Genomic DNA, 14,688 nt, shown 5'->3' on the forward strand with positions numbered 1-14,688 from the left:
GGAAGTTCCCCCAAGCGCCTTTGTTACACACCTTTAGGCACCGGGCAAAAATGTTCCTTTTTAACCAGGCCTTTGGTTGATTTGATTGACATCCTATGCCCTTTTAAAATGTGTTTGGCGGGAGGTTTTATTGCGTGGTTGGTTTTTTTTTGTGAATTGCCCTGAAAGCCTGTGGGCATAGGGCGGTATATAAATTTAATAAAGAAGTAAAATGCCTCCTCCCAGGATTCTTTCCCCCTCTGGATAAACAGCTCCTGCTGAAGTTGGAGAGGGGTAGCGAGAGCGGCAGTAGCAGACCCAGCACCCCCCTCTTGCGCCCCAGAGGCGCTTGCTCTAAAGGGGAAGGGGAGGCAGCCCCCCTTTTCCTGCTCACACCAACATGTGGACCTTCCCTTCCCCTATTTGGTGAGGCAAGGACCCCTGGAAGGTCAGGTCCCGTCAAAGGCGACTGGGGTGCAGAGCCCATCTCGCTTCAGGCTGAGGGAGCCCATGTTGGTCTGCAGACAGCTTTAGGCGGCAGGACTGAACCGCTTCTGGTGCAATGGGACACCATGAGAAGTGCCAGAGCGCACAGAAACACCACAGTGGTACCTATTTCTCTACTTGCGCTGGTGTGCTTTCGAACTGCTAGGTTGGCAGGAGCTGGGACAGAGGAAGGGGAGCTCAGTCATGGGGGTTGGAAGCACAGACCTTCCGCTGGGCAGCCCAAGTCTCAGGGGATTATAGACCACAGAACCCCCTGCGCCCCAAGACCTTCCCTTTTTTGGCGGGAAATTCCCTTATTCCAGCGCCATTTCCCTCTGCTATCGCTGATTGTTAGATATCCCATAGACTGTCCCTGGGACAGGTGAGGCTGCTGATCCCTTCTTTTCAAATCTGAAAGTTGACAGCTATGGCAGGATCCTGGGCCGGATGGGTCCCCTTTGGCGTGATCCACCTGCCTTGGGCTCTTCCTGCATGGAGCCTCCAGGGCCAGAGCCAGTCTACCTTAGAGGGCAAAAGGCGCTCTCCTCCTGCTTGGGGGTGCCTGGGTGCCACTGTGGGCGCAGGATCCTGGGCCGGATGGGTCCCTTTGGCGCGATGCACCTTCCTCGGAGCTCTTCCTGCATGGAGCCTCCATGGACAGAGCCAGTCAACCTTAGAGGGCAAAAGGCGCTCTCCTCCTGCTTGGGGATGCCTGGGTGCCACTGTGGGCGCAGGATCCTGGGCCGGATGAGTCCCTTTGGCGCGATGCACCTTCCTCAGAGCTCTTCCTGCATGGAGCCTCCAGGGGCAGAGCCAGTCTACCTTAGCGGGCAAAAGGCGCTCTCCTCCTGCTTGGGGATGCCTGGGTGCCACTGTGGGCGCAGGATCCTGGGCCGGATGGGTCCCTTTGGCGCGATGCACCTTCCTCAGAGCTCTTCCTGCATGGAGCCTCCAGGGCCAGAGCCAGTCTACCTTAGAGGGCCAAAGGCGCTCTCCTCCTGCTTGGGGGTGCCTGGGTGCCACTGTGGGCGCAGGATCCTGGGCCGGATGGGTCCCTTTGGCATGATGCAGCTGCCTCAGAGCTCTTCCTGCATGGAGCCTCCATGGACAGAGCCAGTCTACCTTAGAGGGCAAAAGGCGCTCTCCTCCTGCTTGGGGATGCCTGGGTGCCACTGTGGGCGCAGGATCCTGGGCCGGATGGGTCCCCCTTGGCGCGATGCACCTTCCTCAGAGCTCTTCCTGCATGGAGCCTCCAGGGGCAGAGCCAGTCTACCTTAGAGGGCAAAAGGCGCTCTCCTCCTGCTTGGGGGTGCCTGGGTGCCACTGTGGGCGCAGGATCCTGGGCCGGATGGGTCCCCTTTGGCGCGATGCACCTTCCTCAGAGCTCTTCCTGCATGGAGCCTCCAGGGCCAGAGCCAGTCTACCTTAGAGGGCAAAAGGCGCTCTCCTCCTGCTTGGGGGTGCCTGGGTGCCACTGTGGGCGCAGGATCCTGGGCCGGATGGGTCCCTTTGGTGCGATGCACCTTCCTCAGAGCTCTTCCTGAATGGAGCCTCCAGGGGCAGAGCCAGTCTACCTTAGAGGGCAAAAGGCGCTCTCCTCCTGCTTGGGGATGCCTGGGTGCCACTGTGGGCGCAGGATCCTGGGCCGGATGAGTCCCTTTGGCGCGATGCACCTTCCTCAGGGCTCTTCCTGCATGGAGCCTCCAGGGGCAGAGCCAGTCTACCTTAGCGGGCAAAAGGCGCTCTCCTCCTGCTTGGGGATGCCTGGGTGCCACTGTGGGCGCAGGATCCTGGGCCGGATGGGTCCCCTTTGGCGCGATGCACCTTCCTCAGAGCTCTTCCTGCATGGAGCCTCCAGGGGCAGAGCCAGTCTACCTTAGCGGGCAAAAGGCGCTCTCCTCCTGCTTGGGGATGCCTGGGTGCCACTGTGGGCGCAGGATCCTGGGCCGGATGGGTCCCTTTGGCGCGATGCACCTTCCTCAGAGCTCTTCCTGCATGGAGCCTCCAGGGCCAGAGCCAGTCTACCTTAGAGGGCCAAAGGCGCTCTCCTCCTGCTTGGGGGTGCCTGGGTGCCACTGTGGGCGCAGGATCCTGGGCCGGATGGGTCCCTTTGGCATGATGCAGCTGCCTCAGAACTCTTCCTGCATGGAGCCTCCATGGACAGAGCCAGTCTACCTTAGAGGGCAAAAGGCGCTCTCCTCCTGCTTGGGGATGCCTGGGTGCCACTGTGGGCGCAGGATCCTGGGCCGGATGGGTCCCTTTGGCGCGATGCACCTTCCTCAGAGCTCTTCCTGCATGGAGCCTCCAGGGGCAGAGCCAGTCTACCTTAGCGGGCAAAAGGCGCTCTCCTCCTGCTTGGGGGTGCCTGGGTGCCACTGTGGGCGCAGGATCCTGGGCCGGATGGGTCCCTTTGGCGCGATGCACCTTCCTCAGAGCTCTTCCTGCATGGAGCCTCCAGGGGCAGAGCCAGTCTACCTTAGAGGGCAAAAGGCGCTCTCCTCCTGCTTGGGGGTGCCTGGGTGCCACTGTGGGCGTACGATCCATAGTTGTCAACCTTCCCTTCTTTGGCAGGAAATTCCCTTATTCCAGTGCCATTTCCCGCTGCTATCCCAGATTGTTAGACATCCCATAGACTGTCCCTGGGACAGGGGAAGCTGCTGATCCCTTATTTTCAAATCTGGAAGTGGACAGCTATGGCAGGATCCTGGGCCGGATGGGTCCCTTTGGCGCGATGCACCTTCCTCAGAGCTCTTCCTGCATGGAGCCTCCAGGGCCAGAGCCAGTCTACCTTAGAGGGCAAAAGGCGCTCTCCTCCTGCTTGGGGGCGCCTGGGTGCCACTGTGGGCGCAGGATCCTGGGCCGGATGCGTCCCTTTGGCGCGATGCAGCTGCCTCAGAGCTCTCCCTGGTTTCTGAGGAGTCCTGCATGGAGCCTCCAGGGGCAGAGCCAGTCTACCTTAGAGGGCAAAAGGCGCTCTCCTCCTGCTTGGGGATGCCTGGGTGCCACTGTGGGCGCAGGATCCTGGGCCGGATGGGTCCCTTTGGCGCGATGCACCTTCCTCAGAGCTCTTCCTGCATGGAGCCTCCAGGGGCAGAGCCAGTCTACCTTAGAGGGCAAAAGGCGCTCTCCTCCTGCTTGGGGATGCCTGGGTGCCACTGTGGGCGCAGGATCCTGGGCCGGATGAGTCCCTTTGGCGCGATGCACCTTCCTCAGAGCTCTTCCTGCATGGAGCCTCCAGGGGCAGAGCCAGTCTACCTTAGCGGGCAAAAGGCGCTCTCCTCCTGCTTGGGGATGCCTGGGTGCCACTGTGGGCGCAGGATCCTGGGCCGGATGGGTCCCCTTTGGCGCGATGCACCTTCCTCAGAGCTCTTCCTGCATGGAGCCTCCAGGGGCAGAGCCAGTCTACCTTAGAGGGCAAAAGGCGCTCTCCTCCTGCTTGGGGATGCCTGGGTGCCACTGTGGGCACAGGATCCTGGGCCGGATGAGTCCCTTTGGCGCGATGCACCTTCCTCAGAGCTCTTCCTGCATGGAGCCTCCAGGGGCAGAGCCAGTCTACCTTAGCGGGCAAAAGGCGCTCTCCTCCTGCTTGGGGATGCCTGGGTGCCACTGTGGGCGCAGGATCCTGGGCCGGATGGGTCCCTTTGGCGCGATGCACCTTCCTCAGAGCTCTTCCTGCATGGAGCCTCCAGGGGCAGAGCCAGTCTACCTTAGAGGGCAAAAGGCGCTCTCCTCCTGCTTGGGGATGCCTGGGTGCCACTGTGGGCGCAGGATCCTGGGCCGGATGAGTCCCTTTGGCGCGATGCACCTTCCTCAGGGCTCTTCCTGCATGGAGCCTCCAGGGGCAGAGCCAGTCTACCTTAGCGGGCAAAAGGCGCTCTCCTCCTGCTTGGGGATGCCTGGGTGCCACTGTGGGCGCAGGATCCTGGGCCGGATGGGTCCCCTTTGGCGCGATGCACCTTCCTCAGAGCTCTTCTTGCATGGAGCCTCCATGGACAGAGCCAGTCTACCTTAGAGGGCAAAAGGCGCTCTCCTCCTGCTTGGGGGCGCCTGGGTGCCACTGTGGGCGTACGAAGGAGTGGGAAGGAGGGGCAGGGTGGTCTAATGGTTGGAGTGCCGGACTGAGACAGGGTTCGGTTCGCCACTCAGCCATGAAGCTCCCTGGGGGACCTTGGGTCAGTCACCATCTCTTCGCCTCGCCTTCCTCACAGGGTGAAATAGGGAGGAGGAGAATCACGTATTCCACCTTGAGATCCTGGGAAGATGAAAGTGGTCTGTCCATGGGTTAAATCGATCCCAGGGTGCGGGTGGGGTGAAAGAGGCAGCCCCCTCCGAGGGCTGAGAGTAAGTGGTAGACCCTCTCTCAACAGCCCCCTCTGCTCAAGCTCCAGTTCCCCAAGGCCCCTGGCAAGGAGGCTGGGTTGTTAAAGCACTCTAGGAATTGCGGGACAGAGCGCTCTCCTGTCCACTCACCGCATCCTGAAGAAACGACGGTTCCCAGGATTCTGGGGAGGAAGCCGTAGCTCTGGAAAGGGCTCTGGTCGTGCTTGGCAGATGCCCCACAGGTGGAGCCTGGGTGGGGGTCCGGGGTCGTCTTCTTCTCCTGCTTTATAATATAATAATAATAATAATTTAAAGGGCTCTGGTCGTGCTTGGCAGATGCCCCACAGGTGGAGCCTGGGTGGGGGTCCGGGGTCGTCTTCTTCTCCTGCTTTATAATATAATAATAATAATAATTTAAAGGGCTCTGGTCCTGCTTGGCGGATGCCCCACAGGTGGAGCCTGGGTGGGGGTCCGGGGTCGTCTTCTTCTCCTGCTTTATAATATAATAATAATAATAATTTAAAGGGCTCTGGTCCTGCTTGGCAGATGCCCCACAGGTGGAGCCTGGGTGGGGGTCCGGGGTCGTCTTCTTCTCCTGCTTTATAATATAATAATAATAATAATTTAAAGGGCTCTGGTCCTGCTTGGCAGATGCCCCACAGGTGGAGCCTGGGTGGGGGTCCGGGGTCGTCTTCTTCTTATGCTTTATAATATAATAATAATAATACCGTATTTTTCGCACCATAGGGCGCACCGGACCATAGGGCGCACCCAGTTTTTTTGGGGGGAAATAAAGGGGAAAAATTATTTCCCCCCCAGGCGCGGGGCTGGGGCGGGGAAAGCTCGAGCTTCCTCCGACCCCAGCCCCCAAACAGGCAACTCTCCGCAAGCAGCGGGACCGCTCCCGCTGTTTGCGGAGAGGTCCGCGAAGCCTGGGCGCGCTGATCTCAGCGCGCGCAGGCTTCGGCATGCAGGCAAGTCTCCGCAAGCAGCGGGAGCCCAGCGCTGGGCTCCCGCTGCTTGCAGAGAGGTGTGCGAAGCCTGGAGAGCGTGAGGGGTCGGTGCGCACCGACCTCTCTCACTCTCCAGGCTTCAGCGAAAGCCTGCATTCGCACCATAGGACGCACACACATTTCCCCTTCATTTTTGGAGGGGAAAAAGTGCGTCCTATGGTGCGAAAAATACGGTAATTTAAAGGGCTCTGGTCCTGCTTGGCAGATGCCCCACAGGTGGAGCCTGGGTGGGGGTCCGGGGTCGTCTTCTTCTTCTGCTTTATAATATAATAATAATAATAATTTAAAGGGCTCTGGTCCTGCTTGGCGGATGCCCCACAGGTGGAGCCTGGGTGGGGGTCCGGGGTCGTCTTCTTCTTCTGCTTTATAATATAATAATAATAATAATTTAAAGGGCTCTGGTCCTGCTTGGCAGATGCCCCACAGGTGGAGCCTGGGTGGGGGTCCGGGGTCGTCTTCTTCTCCTGCTTTATAATATAATAATAATAATAATTTAAAGGGCTCTGGTCCTGCTTGGCAGATGCCCCACAGGTGGAGCCTGGGTGGGGGTCCGGGGTCGTCTTCTTCTTCTGCTTTATAATATAATAATAATAATAATTTAAAGGGCTCTGGTCCTGCTTGGCAGATGCCCCACAGGTGGAGCCTGGGTGGGGGTCCGGGGTCGTCTTCTTCTCCTGCTTTATAATATAATAATAATAATAATTTAAAGGGCTCTGGTCCTGCTTGGCAGATGCCCCACAGGTGGAGCCTGGGTGGGGGTCCGGGGTCGTCTTCTTCTCCTGCTTTATAATATAATAATAATAATAATTTAAAGGGCTCTGGTCCTGCTTGGCAGATGCCCCACAGGTGGAGCCTGGGTGGGGGTCCGGGGTCGTCTTCTTCTCCTGCTTTATAATATAATAATAATAATAATTTAAAGGGCTCTGGTCCTGCTTGGCAGATGCGCGACGGGGTCCGGGGTCTTCTTATGGGCTTTATAATAATAATATTAATTTATACCCAGCCCACCTGGCCGGGTTTCCCCAGCCACTCTGGGCGGCTTCCAACAAAAGATTAAGAATACTTTAAAACATTAGTGAGTAAAAACTTCCCTAAACAGGCCTGCCTTTAGAAACAAGGATCTTTGGAATAATAGGCCCAAATAAATAGGCTGTCTTCTTGTTTCATTTGTGCATCACAAAATGGGCAGAGATGTCCGCAGCCGGGGGTCAGTACAGTTTGTGGCTTCTTGGTTCGTGAATGGATTTAAACCAAACCAGGAACAAAGGGGAAAGAGGACCGAACAGGAGATCAGTCCCCGTGGCCCCCCAAGCGCCAGGTCAGGAGCGCCTCTGGCTGGGCTGAGATGAGTTTCCTCGAGAGTCATTTTCCTCCTCTGCCATCTGAAGTCTCTGGGTGAAGGAGGAAGGAGCCTGTGATTGACAGCAGAGCCAGGCCGGAGTCGGGGTGCAGTTCTCCTCAAACGCCACCAGGGGGCCGGAGCCCCCCCTCTCTCTGATTGGCTGCCCAGCAACCAGTCAAAGGGGCGGAGCCAGCACTTTGGGCGGGAAAAGAAAAGGAGCCGTTTCTGAGGGAGTTTTTAGTCAGGGATTATTATGATGATGATTTTATCATTTATACCCCTCCCATCCGGCTGGGCTCCCTCAGCCACTCTGGGCGGCTTCCAGCACATATAAAGCCATAATAAAACCCTGAAAAGCGAAGTTTCCCCAAAGAGGCCTTAAAGTGAGATAGGGCTCCTTTGGAGAGATAGAAGCAGAAAGAGGGATCCAGAGAGGCCTGGACTGAGGGAGGAGAAGTGGCTCTGGATGGAGCCTCTCTGAGGAGAATCTGGTCTCTGGCCAGAGGAAGAGCCGGTGGAGCCTCTGGGGAAGGCAGGCAGACAGGCAGACGGATGGACAGACGGGCGGCACATGGGGGGCTGAGTCTGGGGCCGGAGAGGAGAAGCCGTGGGAAGACCCTCTGAACCAGAGCTGTCCACTTTCAGATTGGAAAAGAAGGGATCCGCAGCCTCCCCTGTCCCGGGGACAGTCGACGGGATATCTAACAATCCGGGATCGCAGCGGGAAGCGGCGCTGGAATCAGGGAATTTCCTGCAAAAAAGGGGAGGTTGACAGCTATGCTCTGACCGGGGTCTCCTTCCCGTCTGGAGGGGAGAAGGGGACCCCGAGGTCGGCGAGCTTCTTTGGAAAGACCTCCGCAGTGGCATTGCTCAGAGAACCGGGTCAAGGACGAAAAGCTCCCTTCTCTGGAGGCAAAGAATGAGGCTGCGCCCAAAGCTTTTCACGGAAACTTCTGCCATTACTAGGGAAAGGAGCAGCAAGGCCGGGAAGCATATGGCCCCCTCTTTTGCACACCTCAACGTCTCCCTCAAGTGGAAGAACCGATCTGGAGAGACGCTGTGTTTAGGCCTTTGACATCTTTGAGTTTAGTTTAAGAATAACTTAACTTCTACCTGAAAGAATGCCTCTCCTGACCCAACCTTCTTTCACCAACATTTTGTGTTAAAAAAAAAGCTTTTCTGGTTTGACCAACTCCTGCCTCAGACTGCAAATCACTAGGTTTTCCCTCACACAAAAGCCCCCCCCCCCAGCCTGTGGCAAACGGTAGAAATTTGGTGGGTCACCGATAATGAGTGAGTCTGTGACATAACAGTTGGTGCTTAGCGGTGGGCTCTGCTCCAGAGGCTCCTCAGAGATTGGGGTCCAAGTGAACCCCTCATGGCAGCACCTTGAACAGAGCCCCATTGTTGTGGGGACTCAGTGAGGAGGGGTAGACGCATGGATGCCCCCGGGAGATCCTTGGAGAAAAAGGTGGGACAGAAATGCCATAATAAAGGCAGCCCAGCCAATAATCTGGGAGCTGCCAGATGGGTCTGGCATGACTTGTTTTCGAGAAACCCCTGCAGCTCAGCAGGTCCTGGAGATCGGAATTCACTTGAAGAAGCCAGGTGTCCAGTTACTCCCACTTTTCCGATCCTGGACTTCAGCTCCCTCCTTACATCATTTATTCTTTGATTACTAGGTTGGGCATCACTTTCCTTATGCAGCCACACTGTTTTCCTTAGATGCCTCTCACTTTTCTTTCCTGTTGGGACTGCCTGCATTTGGGCCTTCAATATTTCACCTTGAAGAAGCTCCCATTTCTTTTAGCATTTCAGAACATAGGATCTCGCCCAGTATCTCCTTAAGCCTTTTAAAATTGGCCACCTTAAAGTGAATTCCTGACTACACTCAGCTTTCGTTTCCCTCTGTCTCAGGAAACCTCAAGAGGACATGATCACTTCCGAGTTTCCCAGTACTTCCACTTTGTTGATCAGTTTCCATCTGTTGGTGAGGACCAGGTCCAAGATAGATGATCCCCTTCTTGTTTCTTCCACCTTCTGGGTCATGAAATTGTCAGTGAGGCAATTCTGCATGGTCTCTTTCCATAGACCAGGGCTAGAGGCTTACTTCTCTTTCTTCTTACTTTTTTCCTGTTAATGGAAGTTCAGAGTCGGGGCTGTGCTGCAGTCCAGCCCTGGTTCCTAGCAAGACTCAGCCACGCTTGCTCAGGAAACATTTCTCTTCTCCTGACCATGTGTCAGTCTGATAATAGACCAATATGTTTGCTTTGTAGGCTTTGCTAGCACCTCTAGATTGGACCATCAGAACTTGGCAGAATGCAAAAGGATTCCTTCCGATCTCTTGGAGGCTTCATGAGAGCCCAGATGGATGAGCAAGACTCAGCTGGCCCTGAAGCGGGAGGAGGCCCTGCCCTCCAAGCTGGGAGCAGTGGGAGATTATGGGAAAACTCAGAGCAGAAGATCCCAGGTGAGGAGGACACCCTCTGCTCAGAGGTGCAGAACCAGCAGTTGACGCAGTCCGGCTCTCAGGAGACCAAAGGACCCCGAGAGGCTTGCGGCCGACTCCACCACCTCAACTGTCGGTGGCTGAAGCCAGAAAGTCATACGAAAGCTCAGATGCTGGACCTGGTGATCTTGGAGCAGTTCCTGGCTGTCCTTCCGCTGGAGATGGAGAGCTGGGTGAGGGAATGTGGAGCGGAGACCAGTTCCCAGGCTGTAGCCCTGGCTGAAGGTTTCCTCCTGAGTCAGGCAGAGGAGAGAAAGCAAGCAGAGCAGCAGGTGAGAGAGACTTTCCTCTGGAAACTCCCAAGGGGCTCCAGGCAAGACAGGGAGCCTTCCAAGACGCTCTCCTAACGGCTCGCCCTCTTTGGAGAAGCAAGGGATGAGATCTGCTCCCCTAAAGTGTTTGCTCCGATCTTTCCTTTTCTAATCCTTCTCCCCATTCTCTGTTTTAAATCCTTGTTACTCTTTCAGGGAAAGGGTCTCTTTGCGGAAATGGGCCTGGATTCCTGTGAGGCAGAAAAGACTCCGTTGGACGCCAGAGGGAGGCCACTGGGTAAGGAGGAACTCGTCTTTCTTCTCATTCTGTGGATCTTGAAAATAATCTTTGGGTTCTGTTCATCATTAGGGGGGGAGGCACTTGGGGCCAAGAGCCCAAAGGAGGGCAGATGTATTTTGAAGAACAAAAATTTGAAATGGGTACAATGTCAAAATGCACTCAACAAGCAAGACCTTTTCCATGGCACATCTATGGCACTTATCTCCAAGTGCCGAACCTCTAGTTATAGGTAGGTAGCCGTGTTGGTCTGCCGTAGCTGAAACAAAAAAAATCCCTTCCAGTATCACCTTAGAGACCAACTAAGTTTGTTATTGGTATGAGCTTTCATGTGCATGCACACTTCTTCAGTTACACTGAAACAGGCTTCTGAAAGAGACTTCTGTTTCAGTGTATCTGAAGAAGTGAGAGACGCAGGAGCTGATGGCTTGCCATTGACTTTTGTCTCTCGCAGGTGAGAGATGGATGCCCCCCAGACCTCCTCATCCATCTTTTCATGAGAACGGAGGAGAAGCAGCAGCTGTGGAAACAGATCTGGTATGGGGAAAGAGCTTTGTGGGGAAAGAGTCAGAGGAGTGGGGCAGCCAGGGAGCCTCTGGGCCGGAAAGAATTTCTCCTCCTCTTGGCTTCTGTCAAAGCCTCTGTCCTGAACAAAGATGGACAATGCCATTCGAGAAACTCTATGTACTGACAGGAATGAACAGCCATCTCTCCTTAACTGGGCTTCGGAATGTCACTATTTTTATGATTTATCATTAGCTGCAGTTATATTTCTATAGTGATCGTTAGATGCCAAAATCTAATCAGGCTTTTAAGCAGTTGAGAAGCCATAGCAAACAGTGGCCAGGATTCACCTCAGCAGCCCCATCAGCTGTACAAGGGGATTCCCCTCCTACCTTTTTTATAAAATAATATTTATTACTTTTAAACCTTACAAAAAGGAGAAAAGAAAAGAAAAGAAAAAAGCAAAAGCAAAAGAAAGAAAAAACAATACAATTCAATATATAAACAATACTCGACACAACATTAACACAAAGATGGACAATGCCATTCAAGAAGGTTTATGTGCTGACAGGAATGGACAGCCATCTCTCCTTAACTGGGCTTCGGAATGTCACTATTTTTATGATTTATCAGTAGCTGCAGCTATATTTCTATATTGATCTAATCAGGCTTCTAAGCAGTTGAGAAGCTTCCAAGAAGTTGAGAAGCCATAACAAACAGTGGCTGGGATTCACCTCAGCAGCCCCATCAGCTGTAGAAGGGGAATCCCCCTCCTCCCCCTCTCTGTGCCCCCATGAGCCCCTTGAAGTTGGCTGTAGGGCAGAGGGAGGGTCCCATCGCCCCCCAAGCATCGCACAGCGGGAGTAAAGAAGGGATCGTTCTGTCTGGCAGACAGGAATACTTCCACAGACAGAATAATTTGAAGAACAGCATGCGGAGTTCCACCCATTCACACAAAGATTAATATCCATCATTAAAATGCACAGTAAAATAAATCAACTGAAATGCTAAAATAAGCATCCAGACCTAAAACGTGCAGCAAAATAATCCCATTAAAACAACACAACAATGAATGGGCAGAAAACAACTGAGCAATGTGTAGTAGATAATCTTTATGCTGTCTCAGAAGAGGACCTTTTTCCTTTTCCTTCAGGGTCCTCTGTGCTTTGAAGATGTCGCTGTGTATTTCACAGAGGAGGAGTGGGCGTTGCTGGATCCTGACCAGAGAGCTCTGCATAAGGAAGTCATGGAGGAGAACCGTGCGACTGTGGACTCTCTCAGTAAGGATTCCTGCTGGACTATAATATATGTTTTGAAATACACACACACACCCCTACCTACACCTGTGAGAATCCTGCAATATTTTGCTGGCGCTCGACAGCATCTGGGATTCTCATTCCCCGCAGCTCACCTTGAATCTACTGTTCTGTCTGCGAATATTCTTGCCCCACATATGCCTTTTTAAACCACGACCAGGCTGGTCTGAGCTGCCCAGACCTTCTTGAATGTAACCTTCCATGTGTTGGCAGGAGTAGCGGCTTCTGTGTGGTTTTCTGTTTTTGCTTCTGTCGCTTTCTGGTTGACCAAAGAGACAACTGGCCTTGCAGATAGATGGAGGAGATTCCATGATTAGGCCAAACAAGATCTTTTCCGGAAAATGCCAGGCTGTTTGAATCTCAGGTTCCCATCAATCTGTGTGTCATTGACAGTCAACAAAGGCAGTGAACCCTGTAGTAAGACCTCAGATCTAACTCCCTTCCGTTCTTCATCTATCACAAACATTCATTAGCAGTCTTCCATAATTTGGGGCTCCATTTCTTACTGAGGCTCTAATCAGTTTCTCTCTTTGTTGCAGGTGCTGATGGATTGGAAATTATGAACAAGGGGAACCGTGACAACATTCACACAGTGGGGAAGTTGTATAAATATTTGGAGTGTGGAGAGAGTTATAGTCTGAGCTCCCATTCTACTTCCCATAAAATATATCCTATTGGGAAAAATCGTTATCGGTACTTGGAAGATGGTAAGACGTTTCGTCAGAAGACACTTCTCACTTTCCCTAAAAGAACTCACAGCAGGGAGAAACCCCATCAGTGTTTGAAATGTGGGAAGAGCTTCAGTCACAGGGCTGTGCTCAAGGCCCATCAAAGAATTCATACAGGAGAGAAACCCTATAAATGCTTGGAATGTGGGAAGAGCTTCAAACTGAAGAGGCATCTCACTTATCATCAAGCAATTCACAGTCGGGAGAGACCATATCAGTGCTTGGAGTGTGGGAAGAGCTTCAGTTGGAAGGACCGTCTCATATACCATCAAAGGATTCATATAGGGGAGAAACCATATAAATGCTTTGAATGTGGAAGGGGCTTCAGGAAAAGGGTCCATCTTACTTCCCATCAAAGTATTCATACAGGGGAGAAACCATATCAGTGCTTGGAATGTGGGAAGAATTTTAGTCGGAAGGATAACCTTACTTCACATGAAAGAATTCACAGAGGGGAGAAACCATATAAATGCTTTGAATGTGGAAGGGGCTTCGTTAGGGGCTGCCAACTCACTTCCCATCAAACAATTCACACTGGGGAGAAACCATATCAGTGCTTGGAATGTGGGAAGAGCTTTAGTCGCAAAAATAGTCTCACTTCCCATCAAAGAATTCATACAGGGGAGAAGCCATATCAATGCTTGGAATGTGGAAAGAACTTCACTAGCAAGAATAGTTTCACTTCCCATCAAAGAATTCATACAGGGGAGAAACCGTATCAGTGCTTGGAATGTGGAAAGAGCTTCAGTAGGAAGAGAAGTCTTACTTCCCATCAAAGAATTCACCGTGAGGAGAGACCATATCAGTGCTTGGAATGTGGAAAGAGCTTCAAATGGAAGAAAAGTCTCACTTTCCATCAAGGAACTCACAGCAGGGAGAATCATGGTATTTGAAGATGGGTCTCCTATGTCCTCTCAATCTCCTCTTTTCTGGGCTAAGCCTACCCAGCTCCTTCTCTCGTTCCTTAAAAGGCTTGGTTTCCAAATGCTTGATTATATTGGTCACCCTTCTCTGCACAGATTCCAACTTCTCAATATCCTCCTTTGATTGTGACATCCAGAACTGAGCACAGGACTCCAGGTGTGGTCTGACCAAGGCAGAAAGGAACCTAGTATTACTTCCCATGACCTGGACATTAGATGCCTGTTGAGATAGCCTGAAATAGCATTAGCTTATTTTGCTACTGACTCACCTTGTTGACTCACGTTAAGCTTTTGGTGTCCTAAGACCCTTAGATCCTTTTCACATGTGCTGCTGGCAAACGTGGTGTTTTACATAGAATCATAGAATTGTTTTTTTTTTTTTTAACTTTTAATAAATTTTTATTCAATACGCGTTAAAATACATACATAATCACGACAAAAGAAAATACAAAAGAGAAAAACAAATACATCTATCCAAGCAAAAGGAATTAGAGAATATTTTGTCTCTTTTCATATTTACAATTATTTAAACCTCTGTAAAATGCTATTCATGATAACACAGTGAAATGAAATGTAAGATATCAGAATAAAGAAAAAGGGAACAAAAGGAGAATAAAAAAGTAAAAAAAACAGGTCATATATTGTAATGGTTATATGGGGTTGCTCGTGCGTAAGTTGCCGCCACTCCTGGCTAAGGTTGCCTGGTTAAACCTTTTCCTGGCTGGACAGCCCTTCACTTCGTGGCTGTTCACTCGCTAGCAGAATCCGTCAGTGGGCGTTTCTTGAACTTCTTCCAGCAAAGAAGTTCTTTGACGCCAAGTCTACGCCTACTTTCCCTGCGCGGAAGTCTTCTGTGCAGGGTGGGTGTGGGTAGCGGAGGACCTGTGCTCTCCCCGCTGGTCTCCGGCAAAGAGTCCTGGAGCCCCCTCTCCGATTCCCCCATCCGCCCCCCCTTTATCCCTGGTGTTACGCTGATTTCCTTCCCCAGCTGATGAGTTCCCTCTCTCCCTGCTGGGCCC

The 14,688-nt window shown here is 52.6% G+C and overlaps 1 protein-coding gene across 1 annotated transcript; it reads left to right on the forward strand.

The window, feature by feature from the left end:
* Nucleotides 1-8,353: 8,353 nt before the first annotated feature.
* On the forward strand, nucleotides 8,354-14,033 carry LOC310758562 (uncharacterized protein). Its single transcript, XM_083605197.1, has 6 exons — nucleotides 8,354-8,433; nucleotides 9,417-9,921; nucleotides 10,117-10,198; nucleotides 10,653-10,735; nucleotides 11,856-11,982; nucleotides 12,558-14,033. The coding sequence occupies exons 2-6, from the start codon at nucleotides 9,460-9,462 to the stop codon at nucleotides 13,637-13,639; spliced, it is 1,836 nt and encodes a 611-aa protein (XP_083461323.1). The 5' UTR covers nucleotides 8,354-8,433; nucleotides 9,417-9,459; the 3' UTR covers nucleotides 13,640-14,033.
* Nucleotides 14,034-14,688: the final 655 nt, after the last annotated feature.

This window comes from Podarcis filfolensis (genome assembly GCF_964270895.1).
Source record: "Podarcis filfolensis genome assembly, chromosome: 3".
Lineage (NCBI taxonomy): Eukaryota > Metazoa > Chordata > Lepidosauria > Squamata > Lacertidae > Podarcis > Podarcis filfolensis.